The sequence below is a fragment of the Ambystoma mexicanum genome, chromosome 5p, assembly GCF_040938575.1.
Source record: "Ambystoma mexicanum isolate Mex_15411 chromosome 5p, UKY_AmexF1_1, whole genome shotgun sequence".
Taxonomy (NCBI): domain Eukaryota; kingdom Metazoa; phylum Chordata; class Amphibia; order Caudata; family Ambystomatidae; genus Ambystoma; species Ambystoma mexicanum.
The window spans coordinates 1,019,051,700-1,019,071,839 of record NC_090930.1 but is presented as its reverse complement, the minus strand read 5'-3'; the positions used below and the strand labels follow the sequence as shown (position 1 = coordinate 1,019,071,839).

Below are 20,140 nucleotides of genomic sequence, written 5' to 3'. Positions count from 1 at the left end.
CACATCACCCATGCCACGCAACCCTTAATTTCTCTTTGCAATTGGTAGGAACACTTGTGACATCACTGATCCCTTAGTTTGGAGGGGGAATTTATACATTTTCCCTGGGAAATGTCTTATCCCGTGTGAGCCATGGAGAACTTTCCATCTTTTTACATCAGAGATGTTGATGATCACTCATCTGTAAGCTACATCCAGGTCAATTGAAGCAAAAAAGCATAAAAACACTACCAATATTATTCAACACAAGACTGACTACTATCATAAGGTAAACCATATGGCTTTTATCTCAATGACAATTAAACAGCAGAATATTTTTTATACATCTGTGCATTCTATCCTGCCTAATGAGCTCTTGTACTTTCACATTTATCCCACGAAAGAACAATAATCGGTGCCCATGGTTAACCTTCTAGGATCCGGCATTGAAATTAACATAGGGTCAGTAAGGTCAAAAAGTAATCTAATCATGGTAGGCACTTTCATATTTCCGATTGAGTAAAGCAGACATTTGCCCTCCTCTGAAGGTTTTTCTCTGCCATTTACAAGCTGCACAGGTATATATATACCTTTTAATCACTGGCACACGTAAGGCTCCTGCCTACTAACGAGGAAGAGCAGAAACTGTTCAGTTCACTCTGTTTAGAATAAAATGATTAAAACACACCCGTGAAGTGTAACTCCACTAATCCAGTCCTCAATTTTTTTAAAATCTTTTGAGATTTGTGCAACCTAAAGCAGCTAAAATGTTTTCACCTGCTGACGAAGGTCTTACACTAACAGTTGTAGACTGAAACATGTTGCTGTCAGACAATATTTCTATATAACGAGGCAAAATAGGTCCATTTTGTGGAAACCACTTTTTGCAAACTGGTGTGTGTTTCTGTTCATGTGATTCATATGGCTTTCACCCCCGCATCAGTGGATGGACATGACCGGTAATGGCCTGCCAGCCCGAACTGGGTAGGGCCAAGCAAAGCGAGGGCTGGGGGCCATTACCAGCCGTGTCCGCCTGCCGACGCAGTGGTGAAAGCCATTCGCACCCCAGGGTTTATCCGTGGTGCAAATATATTTTTTTTCTTCAGGAGATAGGCTGCGCTTATTGTGCGACAACAAACCCCTAAGAAAAAAAAAGATGGCTGCTGCCATAGAGAAAAAAGGATTAAAGGATTAAATCAATTTTCCACTTCTAGAGTGGTGGCTGGGAGCAGGAGGACCCGGGGACCGGAGCACGAAGCTCTTGTCCAGCAGTTAAGTGGGGAGGGAAATGGTGGTGAAGAGGTATGTATGGTTTGTTTTGGGGGAGTGGGGAGGCAACAGGGAGAGGCTGTAACAAAGGAGAATGCTTCATTAATATACAACAAATGAGATGTTAGTGATTAAGAAGGCTTTTCCATTGGCACCAGCAGAAACAGGGCATGGATTGCTGTGACAGCTCTTCTATTTGCATGGTCCATGAGCATAACGCAGATTGATGTTGCTGTTAGTACACGTTATACTGTAAAAAGAAAAGGTAAGGTGTGACCGTGCCACAGTGCAATACCATTCTTTCCACATCTTAGTCCCATGCTGAGCTCCAGTTTTCTTGCAATGGGGGCCAGGAAGTTTAGCCAGCAGGAAGTAAATACAGCAGTGCAAGTAAAATAGCCGCCTCAAAGAATAGGCGACATGGAGGGACCTTTCATGGTGTTCAGGGGAATGTTTTCTGCAAAATGATGGGTTGCCAGTTTTCTGTGATCACACAACTGGTTCATAAAGTGCATAACTCATTCTTTTCTTTTTTTAGGGCTTTCGTGGACAACCCGGGCCACTGGGATCAGCAGGGATGAAGGTAAATCGGACCACTGTCTTTTAAGAGTGATGTATTTCTGCACTCACAGCGTTAGGTCTGTTAGCGCCATCTCCTTCTGAGAAGCTTCATGTGTTTTCTTGAGATAACCTGACAAGCCCCCACTAGCCTGGCATTATTTGAAATGAGTCCAGTCCCTCAAGTAAGCAAGGCTTTGATACATTCAAAGATATCGGAGTGGGCCATGTTGGTCCCCACGTGATTGCACTAAATGGGACCAGCTCCGTTTGCACTTTGTGCCAAAGTCCCCCTGTGCAATGTTCCTCCTTTCCACCACGTAATGGAAAACCAAGGAATTCGACCTTCACTCTTCACTTTTCCACTACGGGTAATAATTAACACTCTCCTGAGTTCATTATTTACAGGACTGCAAACTGTTTATTTTGGCATAATAATGTATATGGTTCACTTTTAAAATCCATGGGTGCAAGATCCAAAGATTTGGATATCCAAGATGGCCTTTAGTCCCCAAGCAAGCAAAAAACATCCCACTCTACGTGATTCCCTACTTTGGCCTCTACACTATTTAAATGGGGTTGCAACTAAGATTTGAAGGAAATGCTCTGAATTACACGAGATTACACAAGTCTTTTCCTATCACAGACCCTCTAGGGACTTCTATAAGGACAGCATTGCAGGCATTGTTGTATCTTGCCATGTTATGAGGATCCACAGTTGGACGTGCCTGTTTAAGGAGACGTCACTGTTGGGAGGAAGAGGAGGAGCCTGAGAACGGGATGTGTGGCAGTTGAATAAAATAATGTGAAAAATACAAGCACGTCTCCATGTCTCCTTCCCGTGCGCCTCATAATTGTGCCCCTAACAACTGGTGATGAGTGGGTCACAAGCCGGTTCCCATAAGTAGCACTTCCTCTGCGTCCTCTGAAAGCTCTGTGGAGAGCTGCCTGCCTCTGCGTCCTGTTGGTGCCCCATCGGTGCTTCGTGTCTGTCGATGCATTATCTGCATCACTGCGGCTCACATGCTGCTTCCTACTTCCTCTCGGCAAGCACCAAGTCCTGGCCAGCACCGCAGCTTGGGTCCCCGTTGGGTTCCAGCCATAGTTCTGGGCCGGAGCAGCCGGCATCCGCTTGCCCCTCCTTTGTGTCAGTGCCACTGGCAGGTTCCATGTGCACTGCTGTGTGCATGTCCAGAAGCCTGAAGGCTTCATTTAGACTACTGGTGCCTGCAATACGACCTGGAGGCCCCCAAACCCCCAGGCACGACAGCCCTATGCAGCGGCCTCACGCTGCCCCACAAGGTGGTGTGGACATCGGATGAAAGTACGGTAGAAAGACTGGCAAAGAAAGAAAAAAAAACACATTCCTTTAAGGAGAAGCAAAGAGCCACTTAACCACGACGGGTGCAGGGTCAGTTCAACACCTGACCCAGCACAGCCATCAGGATTTTGAGGAGGGTGGCGGTGGATCCCTGCACTGGCATTACAGGCCCAGGGTACATTGGCACTGCAACTGTGGCTACAGCATACCACTGGTACCCAGCCACCCAGCAAGGTGGCCGATCACACCGGCACGTGTGCACTGGAGTGGCAAGAGGTGACAAATGCTTCATGGAGGGCTGCAGACCAGATGCCCTGAGAAGGAGAGAGGAGAATAGCTACCAGGTGTGTAGGGTGATCGACAAGGCGCTATTATGGTTGACCAGGCAGAACACCCGCGTCTGGCACTGAAAGGCACGGCGAAGGTGGCTTTTCACAGAAAACTGTGCCCGTTTGCCCTCCTACCACAACACGACAAGGGCCACGGTGGATCGAATAGGCTGATGACTTCTATGATTTCATCAGTGCCGCGGGGGAGGAAGTGTTGCAAGTCCTGAAAGACATCTTCATGAACCTTGTCGCTAAGGAGATAAAGAGCATCATCAAGACGATCCAGGCAGGTGAGGACCACCGATGACAAACTCGTATCGGTGCTGAACAAAAAGCTGGTAATACAGCCCAAAAGGGGCTACAAATTAGTGTCAACAGTCCTCCCATGAAACTGTTAAGGAGTTCATCAACCGTCCGTCACAAGTTAGTCCACTGCAAAATCTCAGAGCTGTCCGATGATGAGGTGATCCAACTTCCGGTCATAGAGGGCTGTGTGTCGTCTGCCCTGTGGGCGCAGTTCTTGAAGAAGCTGCTAACTATCAATGAAGTTAAAGAGATGGTGCGGGTCCACGAAAGAGTTGAAATCCATGCGACCGGCATGGAGACAGTAGGGAAAACGAACGAAATGGAGGAGATGGTGGCAACACTCTCGACATCGAGGGACAATACCATCAACATATCCACATATAGAAGCCCAAAGAGAGACAGTTACATGTAGGTGAGGACGGGGCCTCACCCACAGAGACTGTGCTATTCATGTGGCCAGCCGTTCTCGTACTCAGGGATGTGGCCGGCCATCAACCAAGGGTGCTCGAGGTGTGCCCGGGAGGGTCTTTTGCACACCATCTGCCGGGAAGGGAGACCATTCCCACCGGGACAGCAGTCGCAAGTGATACCCACTGGATGGCACCTGCTGGACAGATGATCAAATTCACAACAACAGTGGAGACCACCACCATTCTACCCACAGATGCCAAGGAGGATAATTACGGTGATGGGCCAGAGTCAAGAATACAGAGTAACCCCAAGTGAAGACCAGATGCCACAAGCAGGAAATGGCGCTGACCAATTTCAGTATCCAGAAGACTTATGCAGCGATTATGATGAATATGCGCAGGAATTGTACCCTGAGTACACTGATGAGTTCGTCAACTTGATGCACAGCGAACAAGAAGGAACGGAAGCCCCGAAAGTAATGGTCAAGATGGGGGATGCAACGTATTGCTTCTTGATAGACACGGGCGCCACTGTTAACATCATGAGGGAGCAGAAGTTCCTACAAACAGGGGACAGGAGAGAGCTAACACAGTCCAAAGTGCACATCTTCCAGTGGGGAGCGCACTCGCTGCTACCGTCACTTGGACAGTTTCAGGGGACGCTATCACACAAAGGCAAGATGAATGACACCACCATTAACGTGCTGAGAAGTCCAGTCAGTGGGAAGTGTTTACTCAGCTACCGGACAGCGAAGGAGCTCGCCTGATAGACATTCTCTTCCAGGACAACGATGTTGTCAGATGCAGTGCAGAGTTAGTGGGAGATCAGAACATTGCTTGAATGTCCAGGGTGCTGATGGGGAAATGTTCCTGGAACTGTTTCAAGGACTAGGAAAGCTGAAAGACACTGTGGTGTGGCTGCACATCAGTGGAAACATCAGGCCTGTTCCATAGCAGCCCACAAGGGTAGGGTTTCACCTACTAGAGGCAGTGTCAAGAGAACTGAAACAGCTGATCACATGGTATCATTGAGAGAGCAACTGGCCCCACACTGTGGATCTCACCCTTGGTCATAGTGCCAAAGGAAGGGAATAAACTAAGACTATGGGCCTCATTATGACCCTGGCGGTACGGGCTTAGTGGCGCCATAAAAGGTGCCGGCACTTTTTACCCCATACCGCCTCATTACGAGGTCCCCTCGCGGGATCCAGGAAGTAACGCCTGGTCAAACCAGGCGTGCTTACCGGGTCCCACGAGGGGAAGAGGGAGCAAACAACGGGCCAACTCTTAATGGCCCGTTGTTTGCTCCCTCTCCCATTCCCATTCAGCCCTATGGGGGCTGAAATGGGAATGGGGAAGGACCGGATCCGGGTCCTTGGAGGGAGGAATTACCGGGCCTTCCGAACTCGGAATGGCCCGGTAATTCCTCATTCTGTAGACCCGGACCCAGAGGCGATTTCGGCGGCAGCCATGCCGCCAATAGCGGCATGGCTGCCGCCAAGGTCGTAATGAGGGCCTATGTATTTACATGAGAGTGGCCAACACTGCCATTGAGAGGGAGAGACATCCAGGGCCAAAAATAGAGGACATGAATGTTCAACTGAACTGTTCTACGAAATGTTCTAAACTGGACCTCAATCAGGATTGTAACCAGTTGGAATTGCATCCAGAATTGAGGGTGATCACCACATTTGCCACCCATGATGGGCTGTTTCGATATAAATGCCTACATTTTGAATAGCTTCGGCGGCAGAAATTTTGCAGGAGGCCATCAGGCAGGTGCTGATCCCCGAGAGGTTGGCTTTTAACTACTCCGATGACATTCTTGTGTACAAGAGGTCCCAGGAAAAGCATGATAAATCCCTCTTGGCACTGTGTGATATGCTGAGTAAGGCTGAGCTTACATTGAACTATGAAAGTGCAACATCAGCAAGGACAGGCTATGGTTTTACGGCCACATATTTTCCAGCCAATGTATACAACTGGACCCGGAGAAGATATGCACCATCAGAGATCTTCCGGCAAAAGTGACGGGTGTGAGATCATTTCTGGGAATGGCAGGGTACTTTGCCTGGTACCTTCCGATATACACCATAACCACTGAACCTTTACAGAGGTTGCTGCAGAAAGATGCGCCGTTCCACTGGTCAAAGGAATGTCAGAGTGTGTTTGAGACTGTCAAGACAGAGCTGGCAAGCGCAACACATCTAGTCTACTTCAACCTGGCATGGCACACCAAGATTGTGGTTGATGCCAGCCCCTCGGGCTTGTGGCTATACTTGGCCAACGTGAACAACCTGAGGTGCTGGCGAGTTTTGTGGTGGCCTACGCCAGCCGCGCTCTATCGCAGACAGAAAGTGCATACTCGCAGGCGCAGAAAGAAAGTTTAGGTGCAGTTTGGGCATGTCAGTACTTTCACCACTTCGTGATTGGAAAGGGGTTCATGCTTGTAACTGACCACCAAGCCCTCCTGACGCTGTTCGGCAACCCGAGGAACGAGAGGTGGGGCATCCGTCTCCAGGAATACGATTATGACATCGTCCACTGGCCAGGAGGGGACAACAATCCAGCCGACTACATCTCTAGGCACCCAAACACCATGCTACTGGCACCGAGAGAAGGGGACGCAGAGTATCTCTGCTGCATTACCGAGCATACCATAGCGCCCGCACTGACTCCAGAAGAACTGGTAAAAGGGTTGCAGGCGGACCCATCAATCAGTATGCCCAGAGAACTGATGAGTACCAACAAGTGGAGGGACTTCAAGTGACTGCTTCCATGAATGGCAAAAATATGTAAAGAGCTAGCCATTTCCGAATTGTCACCTTGTGATACCATCCTCCCTCAGGAGAGGTCTAGTGATGCAGGTGCATGAAGAACACCGGGGGGTCGAGGCGACCAAGAAGATGCTCAGACAGACAGTGTGGTTCCCATTCATGAATACAATGGTAGAGGAGGTGTTCAGGCATGCCAGTGTGCGTCCAAGAGTGATCTGCTGCTCCCGCTACAAATTACAGTGATTCCTGGGAAGGTGTGGGACAGGGTCGCAATGGACTTTAACAGACTGTTAGAAACCAGAGATTACTTGTTGGTGATGATGGGAAAGTTTTCAAGGTTTTGTCCATTTGTGAGGACCGCCTCCACAGCATTCAAACAGGAGGTGGGGGTCATCTATGTGGCCTTCAGTGAGTGGGGTGTTCCCCACACAGTGAAAACAGACAACGGGCTGCCGTTCAACGGCCAGGAATTTCACAAGTTTGGGAAACACCTTGGGTTTGCACACCAGAAGATAACCCTGCTGTGGCCCCAGGCCAACGGCATGGTGGAACGATTTATGTCAACCATAAAGAGGACACTACAGAAGGCTGCAATTGAAGTAATGCCAGTCCAACGGGCACTGTGCTGAATGTTACATCACTATAGGAACAACCCGCACACCGTGACGGGCGTACCAACTGGTTATCTAATGAGGGCCTACACTGCAAGAATCCTACTACTCCAAGCTGAAGGAATGAATCTGGCGAAAGGGAAGTGACCAGGAATGCGTCATTCTTCTCGCACCTCATAACTGGGAGTGAGGGAGCGTTGGGCCATGAACAGACTGAGATACAGACTACACAAGACACAACAAAGGATGAAGGGGGGACCATACAGCGGGATGTTACAGTGCCCCTGGATGTTGAAACCGAGAAGGACGACAGGCTGAGACAAATTCATCAAAAAGCCCAGCAGACTCATTGAGGAGGTATGAGATGGGCGTAAGGCGATAAGGGAGGGGGAGGTGTTATGAGGGATTTGCAATTGGACGTGCCCCTTTAAGGAGACGTCACTGTTGGGAGGAAGAGGAGGAGCCAGGGATGTCATTTAGGGGTTGCCAGAGGTCGCAACTGTGACCTCTGTGGTCACCCTTGCGACCTCTAGAAAAAAAAGAAAAAAACATATATATTTTTTTTTTTGTAATGCAAGCTCGTGGGCTGTGGCCATCACCCTGTGGCTCTTTAGTTCTGGAGTGGCTGGCTTTCTTGTTAAAGCCCTTAAAAAAAGAAGAAAAGGAGTGACACAAGTCTAACACTTTCAGCACTGACCCTAAATTAGAAAGATTATGAATACCAAATGATGTGTCTTTCTGGAATTCTGTACAATAATTGCTAGACTCATTAAAGATTTATTTCAGTCACACTTAAGAGGGTGAGTCACTGATTTAGTCTGTTCTTAAACGCCTCAACTTAGCCTTTCATTCTTCTGAGGTCAAGAAATGAGTACCAACACAGGTTGGGTGATATTAGGTGTATATTTTTTCCATATAAAGCGCTTAAGCCTAAGTGTTATATAATAACACATCATTATCATTTGGTCACGGACAACTGCTTGCACTCACAGTAATTTGGTAATATGGGCCTATACACACTGATCTTAACGATACATATGGCGATCCATTCTTGTATGAAATGTACATCACATTATAGTGATATCGTAACCATATTTTTTGTAATGTACAAAATGTGATAGCGCTTCCTGTTTTGTCAATGGGTAAAAGGACGCGTTCCATCGATATCACTTCGGGGTGGGGTTAAATGTCATCACTTCCTGTGATGTCACCAGGGGGTGAAGGGTAGTGTGATGTCACTTCCGCTACCCCTGGCAATTTGGTGAAATGACTTCCCTGGGAGGAGCCTGGAAACGGGATGTCTGGTAGTTGAATAAAGAATGTGAAAATGATAAGCAAGTCTCCATGTCTCCTTCCCTTGCAGTGCATGATCGCCCACCTAAAAGCCACACTTTTAATTTTATGTCTAGTCTCTTTAGTGTATGCTTCTCTGGGAGTAGGCTGTTCACTGTAAACAGCGTAATGTTGGGATACATGGTAATAAGCATTTACCTTACTTGGTGGATTTCTGTAATCATGATCAGGGTATTTATTGTTGGCTGACCTGCAGCAGCAGACGGGATGTTGCTCTCATTTTGAGTTGGTGAATTTGACTTAAGGGGACTACCCCCTCTTGCCTTTCCAGCCAATGGCAGAACAGTATTGAGCAATGCACATGCTGCCGATGTTCCATGTCACCTGACATCGAAAACAGGAAACAGTACTGTATGGATCATATGCACAACCTTCGACCGCAATCACCTTGCAGCTTTTCATCAGTTGTATTTTCGAAAGGGGACCTGTAGTAGGATTAGGGGGATACCCTACCACACAACCACATCTAAATCTGGGGGGTAATCCTGCTTCTCCTTCCACAGCATGGTATGCCAGCAGCTCTGTCCCCGCTTCTCTGAATGGCTGGAATCTGTCCAATCAGAGAACTGGGATATTGTAGAGTATACTTCTGAAGGATACTCAAAGAATTAAGGCTGTAAATACTGTAATACCTTCTCTTTTATGGACTGATGCCATCGGCCTATTATAGGGGTGAAAAAAATGTGAAGATTTGACCTTCAGTGAAAATAAAATATATGTGTCCTATGTTGCAGTTGTGAAGCTAATGCCCTTAAAGGAAAATGCAGCAGTCCTGTTGTGTTCCTTCCGCTCATTAGAACCCTAGGCAATATTTGGGAACTAGTCAATGATTCTTGATACTGCTGTGACCTTCCTCCCCCCCCCCCCCCCCGCTCACCCAACGTTAGGGCGATGTACTTGCTGTTCGATATTTTGGCATCTGTAACCGTTCCTTATTTATATGATAAAATGGGGATAGCAACACCATTTCTTTTGCATTCTTTGTAAAAATCGATGAGCATAAGACAATGACAATTTTGAATAACTCTGTTTTTGTGTCCTAGTTTTGCTGTACATGTTTGCTGTGAGCTCTATCTGATGTTTTTTTTAAAAGAATGCTGAGTAGTAGCTAACATGTGCATTCAGTTGAAATATGGTTGATAATATTGACCAATATTTGTACATTTCAGGGTGAAAGAGGCTTCCCAGGTCAGAAAGGGTCAAGCGGAAGCCCAGGCCCAATGGTAAGTGCAGTTGTGGGCATCATGCAGGCCCACTTTTTTCCTTCTGCAGACTCAGCCAGATGCAGGCGCTCAGGGAAATTTTGGAGATTATGATGCAAACTGCTTAAGATGGCAACCTTCAAGACTCCTGCAAGGTTTCAGGGAGGCTACCACAGAGAGGCGAGATGTGGTCATTTCACCCATCGTCACTTGCAGTATTGATTGCAAGACAAAAGAATCAAAGGTTCTGGGTTTCCACCATGTGCTCCTACGTTGCATTCCAGCTTCTTAGTGAACCATTTATTTATTGTATTCATCAACTTACAGTATTTCTGCGGTGCGCCATAGGAGCTAAATCGCATCTAGGCATGAGAACATCCCCTGTACTGTAGACACTTCAAGGGAACAAGTAGTCGAACAAAAGTGTATTGATGGCGTTTCAGCAGGCCAGGGGGGAGGGCTGAAGTGCCCAGAGAGAGCTGATTCCACAGCTATGAGCCTGTAACGCAGGGCCATTGGTCTCTTTGATTATCACATCTGGAGGAGGGGGCCACTAAAAACTCAGGGTAATGGATTATAAAAACATGTGTAAGGTTTACAGGAACTCCTGGAAAATAAAAACTGGAAACATTGCCTGTGTAATGTTTTCCATTAAGATAGCATTCTGCTGCCAAATGGCCTTTAGGTGAGCTTCAACAAAACCCTTTCAGAAGTTCCCTCAAAATGGCGGCTACATCTATCTTTCACACTCGTCCAGCTTTCTGAAGAATCTAGGTATTGAGGTTCATTCTGTCCCCATGGCGTGGCGGGTGCTAGGGGGGGTGAGCTGCACGCCGTTGTGGTGGAAGTGCGCTTCAGCCCATGCCGGGATGAGTCCCAGCCTCCATCCATACACAGAGGCATCCTTTCCTGTTAACGCAAGGGCCTTGGGCACCTGCAGCACTCAGGTGAGGGTGTATAGGTGTTAGCCTCTGACGTGAAGAGGGAAGCTGGAACCGGCTGCACAGCACCAGCACCAGAAACATTTGCAAACCATAGAGAGCTGAGTGGGATGCTAGAAAAACTGGTGCCAGACAACCATCGAGGCTGCTCTCATCAACTAACCCAATGCACAACAGTATGCTGTGGTGCTAAGGGCCTAGCAGTACCCTCTTTAGCAGCGTGGTCTGTTCTGGGCTGTGAGTGTGATCTGGTGATCACAGCCTGAGTTAGGTGATTAGAAACTGGAAATAGGCCTAATTCTGTCAGCAAATTCCCAAACAACATCTTCGCTGAGAGATTGGCCTGTGTGTTAATAGGAATAGTGACTTCATCTTCATTCTTCATTTGGATAGTCACTGGAGCAGAATAGAATTTCCGAGGGGTCCATTAGCCAGTCTGAATCTGAAGAAATTAACGAAAAAAAAATAAAATGGCAGAAAACTCTGAAAAGGGCGTTGAAAAAAAAGCGAATTCCAAAAATGTCGATCAAGGGGAGCTGGAGTTGCAGGGGTGTCCCCCGCTACCTTTGATCGACATTCCGGGACTTCAAGGGTTGCGGGAGTGTCCCCCGCTTCCATAAAAAGTAAAACTGGTCACAAGCAAACTTAAAAAAAGAGAAGAAAAGGAAAGGACCCTGCCAGAAGATATGGAAGGGTGTGGGAGGGGCACGTGGTCCAAAATGTCCGCGTTTTCTCCCTCGGTCATTTCGGATTCGATCATTTCACAGTGATCCTAGCCAGTCTAGTTGACCTAACAAGTCTATTTAACTGAAAACTCCCTCCAGATCAGATCAGAGTACTTTCAGGGCAGTGGGACTATTAGCCGTATCTCTCAAGCGAGTGGTTCCTTGACCATTGACAAAAGGGTTGGATGTGAACATTTGGAATATTGCAGGCTGCGCACCAAAAAGTCAGATTTTTTTCAGCCGATTTGGTGTGGCCCGCAATATCCAACATATTTCGCTTTTTGGGGAGTTTGAAATCTAGGAGCTCACAAAGGGCTTTAAGTGGGTGGGCCCGGGTGTGGGATGACTGATTCCTCTGGAATACCCATCCCTTGAGTTTGCCCATCCAAGTGTCCGCAAAAGTGTTCATGTGGCAATCAGAGCTGTCCAAGTGATTCCTTCATCCTGGAATGTAGGGATCAAGTCATAGCATTTAACATCAAACTGGTTCAGAGTGTCCTCTATTATACATCAACCACGATAGGCAGTGTCTCTATCCTCCAATCATACACTTATGCAACTTTCAGTCATTTGGCAGTCAGCCAATCAGTTCTGATTTTGGCAATATGCCCCGAGACTGTGTGCCATTACCGCATAAGGTAATGCCCCTGGGGCCCATCAGTCATCGCACCCCCAGGACCACCCACTTAAAGCCAAATTCTGGGAAGATTGTAATAACTTCTACTGTCACCTTTCCACACAGGTGAGAAACCTTGAAGTCATCATGACTAAACGTTGAAGGGTATGGCCAGTCCACATTTTGGCTGGGAATGATGTGTTGTTGTGGCTAGACATTCATTTACTAGTCAATAGGCTGCATGAAGGATCTGGGAAGGCCCAAGCTACTCGTTAACTTGAATTTTTGCCTCAGAGTGAGTGTGAGGGAATCCTTACATTGTCTGAGGAAGAGAGGAAAAGGCATGAGTGCATGAGAGGTGTATAACTCTCACACAGTGCAAATAAAGTGCAACACTGCTGAGAGGCCCCTGAGCTTTTGCATCATGTTTGCCCTGCTAGTTATTACGACTTTTCCCTGATGTGTCTTCCTCAAAGTTTCATCAAGAATGCTATTCCTGTGTGTGCTTCTGAGAGACACTTGACCTTTCAAGGTAAGGTTACACCAAAGCTGCCCGCTCAGTATGCAGGTCCCCTCGCTCAGTGGCTTGTGTGGGCTCCACTGGTTGGTGGCAGACTATATATAATGCGTTATGTTAGTGGGATGCATCCTGCAGTACCCTAAGGGTGCCCCTAGTGGGGATCGCTGTGTATAAACCAGTGCTGACCTCAGAAGCGTAATGTTGTATCTTCTGAGAGTGAGGATAGGGTACAGATGTAGCCACACATGGTATGGCATCCATCTTCCACCTGTCAGAAGTGGAAGGGCTGCAGGACCAGGGCTGGCTGGATACTAGGGCTCCTGCCTCCTGGAATCCACGCCTGAGTGAAAACCCAGAAAGATGCTTTGGAGGGTTTGAATGATGTGACCCCAGTGGCGGGTGCCAGAAATGTCAACGAGTGAAATCCAGCGGCACACAGTTCCCCAGATTCCGATTTAACCCAAAGATCTTCACCCATACCTTGTCTTTCAAGGGAAGTCATCCTGGCGACAGGTCGCGAAACGGGAAGAAGCTATACCAAGACAAATCATGAGTAGGCTTTGCTGTACGGCATCCTTACAACCACATTTTCTGATGCAAACCTCTGCCAGACTGTGCACCCACTAGTCTTCCAGTGACCAAAAGCAAGTCCCGATGGCGTCCACCTCTAAGATAACCCACCAAGACCCAGTGATTCGCATGTCCTCCAGATCCTCTGCCAAACATGTCTGTCTGTGACCCCTGGGCATATCCTGACCCAAGGAGGCATGGGCAGAAGAAGACTGTCAGCAATGGCAAGCAGCATCTGTAACCCATGGCAAGCATTATGAGAGAGACTGCTAAGACCATCTGAGTCTCGGAGGATGCAATTTCCAGTCCCTGGGGCGTCCTTGTGAACTGCTGATTCGGGGGTCACTACAACAGCCACAGAGGCTATCAGACAACACATCAGTGGCTTCACAAGTGCATCTTGCGACCAGAACACTTTAAAAGCTGGATCCTGGTGGAGAGAGCTGAGGAAAACCTGATGTGTCATTCTGTAGTGGAGCATCAGGCTGATACCAGAAGAATCCGCCAGTCTGCTGACTTGTAGTACTGGGAATTGCTGAACAACCAGCAAGCCTTCTGATCTGTAGCATACAACATTCATTGATACACTGTACGGCTTCATTGTGAAGTATGGAGAAAGACCCTAACTGAAATCTGAGAAGAGCCGGAAGCGCAAGTTGAACCAAGTTCCATTGGACGGTGCACTGAATAGGTCGATCACCTTGTTGGGAAAAGGACGGTGAACAAAGGACTGCCACTGCATTGGCTTCTTTTTGATATGTAAGGTGCCACAAGTCGTGCCACCAATTAAAGAAGAAACCAGCAAATCACTGCAAAGGACTGTTGCTACTTTGTAAACACTGCAGGCTCGCAGAGACTGTTGGAGAACTCCAAAGCCAGTGAACAGGGCAACAGCTGTTTTCTGTGCTTGACGTGTAGTGCCCGATAACCCGCACTGATCAAACACTTCCTACACTTTCCAATTCGTCATTCAATGTGAAATACTTACCTGCGCCTGTAGTTTTTCATTATACTTACCTATCGTACAATCAGACAAATCATTCTAATTGTCTATTTGTCATTTGTAATGGTCATATTGTTATTATAAAAGTCTCTAGAGGAGCTTTCTTTCGCCTCCGATTGTTGAAAAGAGCCCTGCCCTTCATCCCTAAAGAACATTGGCAGTTGGTCACCAGGTCTCTTATCAATTCTTATATTGATCCTTAAGCTGGTTACCGAACTACCCGCATGGAAGGCTCCAAAAGAGTCAAAACTAGGCAGTTCCTCTCGTTTTCTAGTTACCTAAAGGCTCGGCTGTGACACCTTTACGACGACATCTTCACTATCTTCTGGTCCAGCAGAAAATACGTTTCCCAATCCTTTGCTGAGTCTTCAAGTGCAAACTGGGCCTTGCCCACCGTACTTTACTGTGCTACTGAAATGGCATCAGCCAGACAGGTAGGTGCTTTAGATCTATGCATGGCAACGTGTTGGTTGTTCCTCCCACGCATTGCTGCTCTGGGCGATAGACGCTTTGCTGTGATTGGTCCTAATCATGGGGATCTTCATAAGGTGGATACTCTCTGGACGAATCTTGAAAATGTCGACGACCATTACGGCGCAGCGCAGTGATCAGATAGACCACTGTGGCCCGCATCCCCCCTTGGCCACTTACCTTATGCCGCCGACTTCCCTCGATCCCTGCGGCATCAGTTCCCACCCACTTATTGGGTGCTTTTTTTTCTATGCTCTTTCCTATCCCCCACTACCATGTAATGGATGCAGGGCATCCCAAACCCCGCAACCTCTGACTCCCATTACTCTGACTGACGGGAGCGGGGGACACCCCTGCGACCCCTGCTTCCATTAGTCAGAGTAATGGGGGTCGGGATATTATAACGGCGCAAAGGCGCCATTCTCGGTATAAGCAAAACATTTTTAGTCACAGTATTTGGATGATTCCCTCTGGACATTCTGGAGAAAACTATAAAACATTCCTCTTCTGCTGATCATTTTTCAGTCGCGTAGTCTGGCGCTCTACATTTTGATATCTGCGCCCAGATACAGGTTCGCCTGTCCGGTTCCTATGCAATTTAGCACCTGACAAATACTCAAATACAAATTGTGGGAGCACAGAAATGGCATTCACTTATTCAGTACAATAACACGATTTATTATCTTTCTGATAACCCAGACAACCTCCTAAGAGTTATGCCTTGGCTGCTCGACCACAGCTACCCTGGGTGAGCTGAGGATATTCAAAGGGGACCAGAGGTTGATTAGCTTGGTGAGGGATCCTTTCGAGTACTGAAAACAGTCTCTGGAAAGATTCCTTCCATACAATAGTGTCCCCCTTTATTATGCTCTTTCCAGATAGGGATGTGTTGCAGAAACCTTGCACAGATACGAGTGTAATTTGCACGGTATCAGCACTAGGGAAAAATATCTGAAGTGTCAAAACACACATTCTTTCAATTCATTTTGGCAGCCGTACAAAAGGTGTCCTAAGTGCTAAAATGGAACACTAACACAAAGTTTGTCCTGGTGAATTGAAAGAATATCTTTTTAGTGGTAGCACCATCCAAAACTGCACATGAGCGGGTGCAAGGTATCTGTAAAAGACCTCATGACAGTAAATGCCTTTACTTCATCTAGTCTTGACTTCAACATGAACCTAATGCCCGCTTCCAATAACTTTTGGCTCACCCACAGTGCATGCAAAAATAATTGGCGTGTTGCTCATACATATTCACATTTTGAGCATATTTGTCCAGATGTCCCCTCATTGAACTGGCTCTTTGTCACCAGCACCTTTGCTACATCTTCCCCCATTTTCATAGTTCTTTCTTTCTTTCTTTTCTTCTTGGTGTCTGTGAAAACGCCCCCAATGTTCCTTTGCGGAAAAATGATGTTGCACGTAATCCATTGCGAAACGTCCTTTCCACATGCTGCTTAGCATAGAGGGACGGGGGGGGGCTGGTCCGGCGCATCTCCATGGAAGGCGCAAAGAGGAATCGAGGTGAGTGGAAAGAAAGTTGGGAGAGAGTAGAGAGTCGGGGCAAGGGTTAAGGACTGGGGTTCTGCAGGTGTCCCCCTGGATGAGCAAAGAGTCGTGGAGCGGTACAGGGGGAGGGTATTGCACCACAAAGAGCCCTTTTTGCAACTCATGATTCACAAGAGTCCTGGCATAATGGAAGGTGCCGCCAAATAGGTTAATTGTGAAGAGGTCCCATAGGACCTTTTGAAATATCCCATGTTAAATAAAGAGTCAGTCGACCGCTCACTCCTACAATAGCCTTCACCCGAACAATGACTCACCGGGTCACCAAGATGTCAGATTGCTCACAGAATGATACATTCGCACCCACCCCCCAGGACGTTTCCATCTTCAGAAGAGACAATGCAGCCCCATCTTGCCAGCCGCCCCCGCGCTTGGCTATCTCCTGCGGGGGCTGCTTGCAGGATGAAAACTCAGAGGCTATCTCCCAATGAAGATGAGTCAGGTCCAAACACAACTGGACCAGCTCCATATCATCTCCCTCGGTGAGTGGGTATCTCCAGATGTTTCAAAAGCCCCTGCTGTGGTTCGCCCTGTCACGCCCAGTTGGAGACAGTAGTCCTGATTGTGTGTTTCCGAGGATTTGACCCGGCTTCTTCACAGCTGTTGGCTGATAATGTCTTTAGTACAAAGAGGACTTCATCTCACATGTTTTGCCTTTTGCTCAGAGTTCTAATTTGGGGGATTTGAAGTTCATAAATACCCGTATGCAGTATTATCAATAACCACATTCAAGCATATTTCTTGTCCTCTGCTTGGGGTCAGCAGGCCACAGTCTATGGAGTAAGAAGAAAGTAAAAAAGGCAAAACGAGAGGGGTAAAACAATGTTACATACTAACGCCCAATAAGAAAACAACGTGGAATATCCCAAGTATTATGCTAGTACAAAACCCTCATACATTTAAATCCGTGGCAGTGGTGTAGTGGCTAGGTTCATGCATGCAAAAAAGAACTGGAAATGCAAATAGTGGAAAAGTTGAATTTTTCAAATGTTTTTGTTGGCTTTGCTGTTGTAAATCCTAGAATCTATTTCCCAAGCCCACTCTTGAGTTGGATGGTGTGTGCACAATTCCCCACCATGCATTTGACTAGAAATAAAGGAGGGTCATCTTCCACAACATCTCTAGGCATCATCACTGGAGATGAACGAAGCCAAAAAGGCACCCTTCTCATGGTTAGCCTGCTCATTGTCTGCGTGCCTGTGGAGCAATGGCAGGGGTATTGCCTCCTCCCATTCCTTTAGCATCCTCAGTGCCCATGCAGCCTTATGATTCCCACCAGACTACCCCCAATCTAGCCGCGAACAGCACACACCCTGCTTCTGGCAGCATCACCACGAGCTAAACTAACAGGAGCCATTGCTCACACCAGCATATGCACTCCCACGTTGCCAACATTGTCACCTCTACACTGCAACAGGTACCTTCACAACCACCGACATCTCCATACACTTTCAGCTGATGCCCATGGCCACACCAACATATCAGTCTTTGTCCCGCCCACATGGGCAGTCCAGCACCAAAATGCTATGGCAATTCCTCTCTGAACAAGAGTACCAACAGCAACCCCATACACGTGTTTTCAGCCTATTTGGGCCTCATCAGTGAGGTGAAGCTGTGCCTCTCTGAGCACAGTGAGCAGGGAGTCCACGTCTGGTTGCCCCCATGTAATGTAGGGTGACCAACCCCATGTTCCTTGCAAATATTTCAAAAAAAGCTTTTGTAACCAGGACTCATGTCTGGCAGAGAGTCTCCCAGGAGTCCCCTTGTTATTTGCTATTTGCATATTTCACTATTAGGAGCCACCGTCATCCACGCTGCTACCCAACTGCAAACCAGCAACTCCTAACAAACACTCTACGGTGCCTTCTACCAAGCAAGCTTACACATGACACCAACAGAGCACTGTTCCCAATCTGCTTCAGATCGACCTTTCCAAGTTAAAAAGCTTCACAACACCAGGTATGCTTACACGATGTTCTAGACCTTACGCCAGTTTACGCTGCCGCGCCACCACGCTTCAACAATACACAGACAGGCTGTTGCCTGCACTGCCCACACCTTGTAGCATCATAAGGACCATGCTGATGCACATCAATTTTTCAGATTCATGACTCCAGTCAACACGGCAGCAATGAGAACAAACCAGCTCCACTGACCTACGCTAAGCTACCTACAACCCTACTCTTTAGCCCTCATCGATGCACAGGGGCATCAGTATACTTCAAGGTGCTCAACCGTTTCCAAGTACTCAAACTTTGACCTCAGTTTACAGGGGCACACGCAAGCATGTGCACTTGCAACAGTTCAGCTGCAGAGCCCATTCTGGAGTGCTTTCAAAGCTGGAAGAACAAACCGAACAGCCCTCAATTCAAAAGGTGAGTAAAGTCTTCTATTGAAGAGGCAGAGGAGGCAGCCTTCCACTCACCACAAGATCCCAACTGCATTCCCTGAAACCTGCAGACATTCCACAATCCAGAACCTTAGCTAACCCACACAAACAAGGAACACAATATCCTGGTGACACGACCACCATGCCTCATATCTTTCCCCTTTACATGAACCCAAACACATTATTCCATTTGTCAGCTGCTCATTCACACACACATACACCATACCTGCCTAACCTCCGGGTTTAGCCCAGAGACGCCAGGTTTTTATGCTCTTCTCCGGGTCCCCAGGGAAAAGAGTGGAGTCCTTGGGTTTCCGTCCATCCGTCCGAGCATCATTGTGATTGGCGGGTTACCAGGCCATCAGCGTTTGATAGTGTACAGGGCTCCTGGATGGGCTATGGAATCCGCCGTATACCGTGGGGACCTGCATTACAGATCTGGTGGCAGTCCATGGCCTCGATACTCAGCCCAGGGACGTCATTTGGGGGTCGCCAGAGGTCGCAACTGCGACCTCTGAGGTCTCCCTTGCGACCTCTGTGGTCTCCCTTGCGACCTCTGTTAAAAAAAAGAAATAAAAAAAAAACATTTCGTTTTTTTTTTCTTTTTTTTTTTTCGTTTTTTGTAATGCAAGGTCCTGGAGTGGCTGGCTCTCATGTTCAGGCCCTTTAAAAAAAAAAAATAAGACAAATAAGAACAGGAGTGCCACAAGTCTAACACTTTCAGCACTGACCCTAAATAAGAAAGAATAGGAAACCAAATGTGTCTTTCTGGAATTCTGTACAATAATTACTAAACTCATTAAAGGTTTATTTCAGGCACACTTCAGGGGGTGAGTCACTGATTTAGTCTGTTCTTAAACGCCTCAACTCAGCCTTTAATCCTTCTGAGGTCGATAAATGAGTACCAAGACAGGTTGGGTGATATTGGGTGTATATTTTTTCTATATAAAGCGCTTAAGTGTAAGTGCTATATAGTAACACATCATTATCATTTGGTCATGGACGTCTGCTTGCATTCACAGTAATTTGGTAATATGGGCCTATACAAACTGACCTTCACGCTACATATGGCAATCCATTCTTGCGTGAAATGTACATCACATTATAGTGATATCGTAACTATATTTTTCGTACTGTACTATGCTGTGATGTCACTTCCTGTTTTGGCAACGGGTGAAAGGTTCGTGTTCCATCGCTTCCCGCGATATCACTTCGGGGTGGGTC

The 20,140-nt window shown here is 47.3% G+C and overlaps 1 protein-coding gene across 1 annotated transcript in view; it reads left to right on the top strand.

The window, feature by feature from the left end:
• LOC138480617 (collagen alpha-1(XXI) chain-like) overlaps positions 1-20,140 on the top strand; it is a 703,399-nt gene that overhangs the window by 527,015 nt on the left and 156,244 nt on the right. Inside the window, exons 18-19 of the mRNA XM_069612315.1 lie at positions 1,787-1,831; positions 10,083-10,136. Of these exons, the coding sequence (XP_069468416.1) occupies positions 1,787-1,831; positions 10,083-10,136 (99 nt within the window). The remainder of the gene's footprint in view (positions 1-1,786; positions 1,832-10,082; positions 10,137-20,140) is intronic.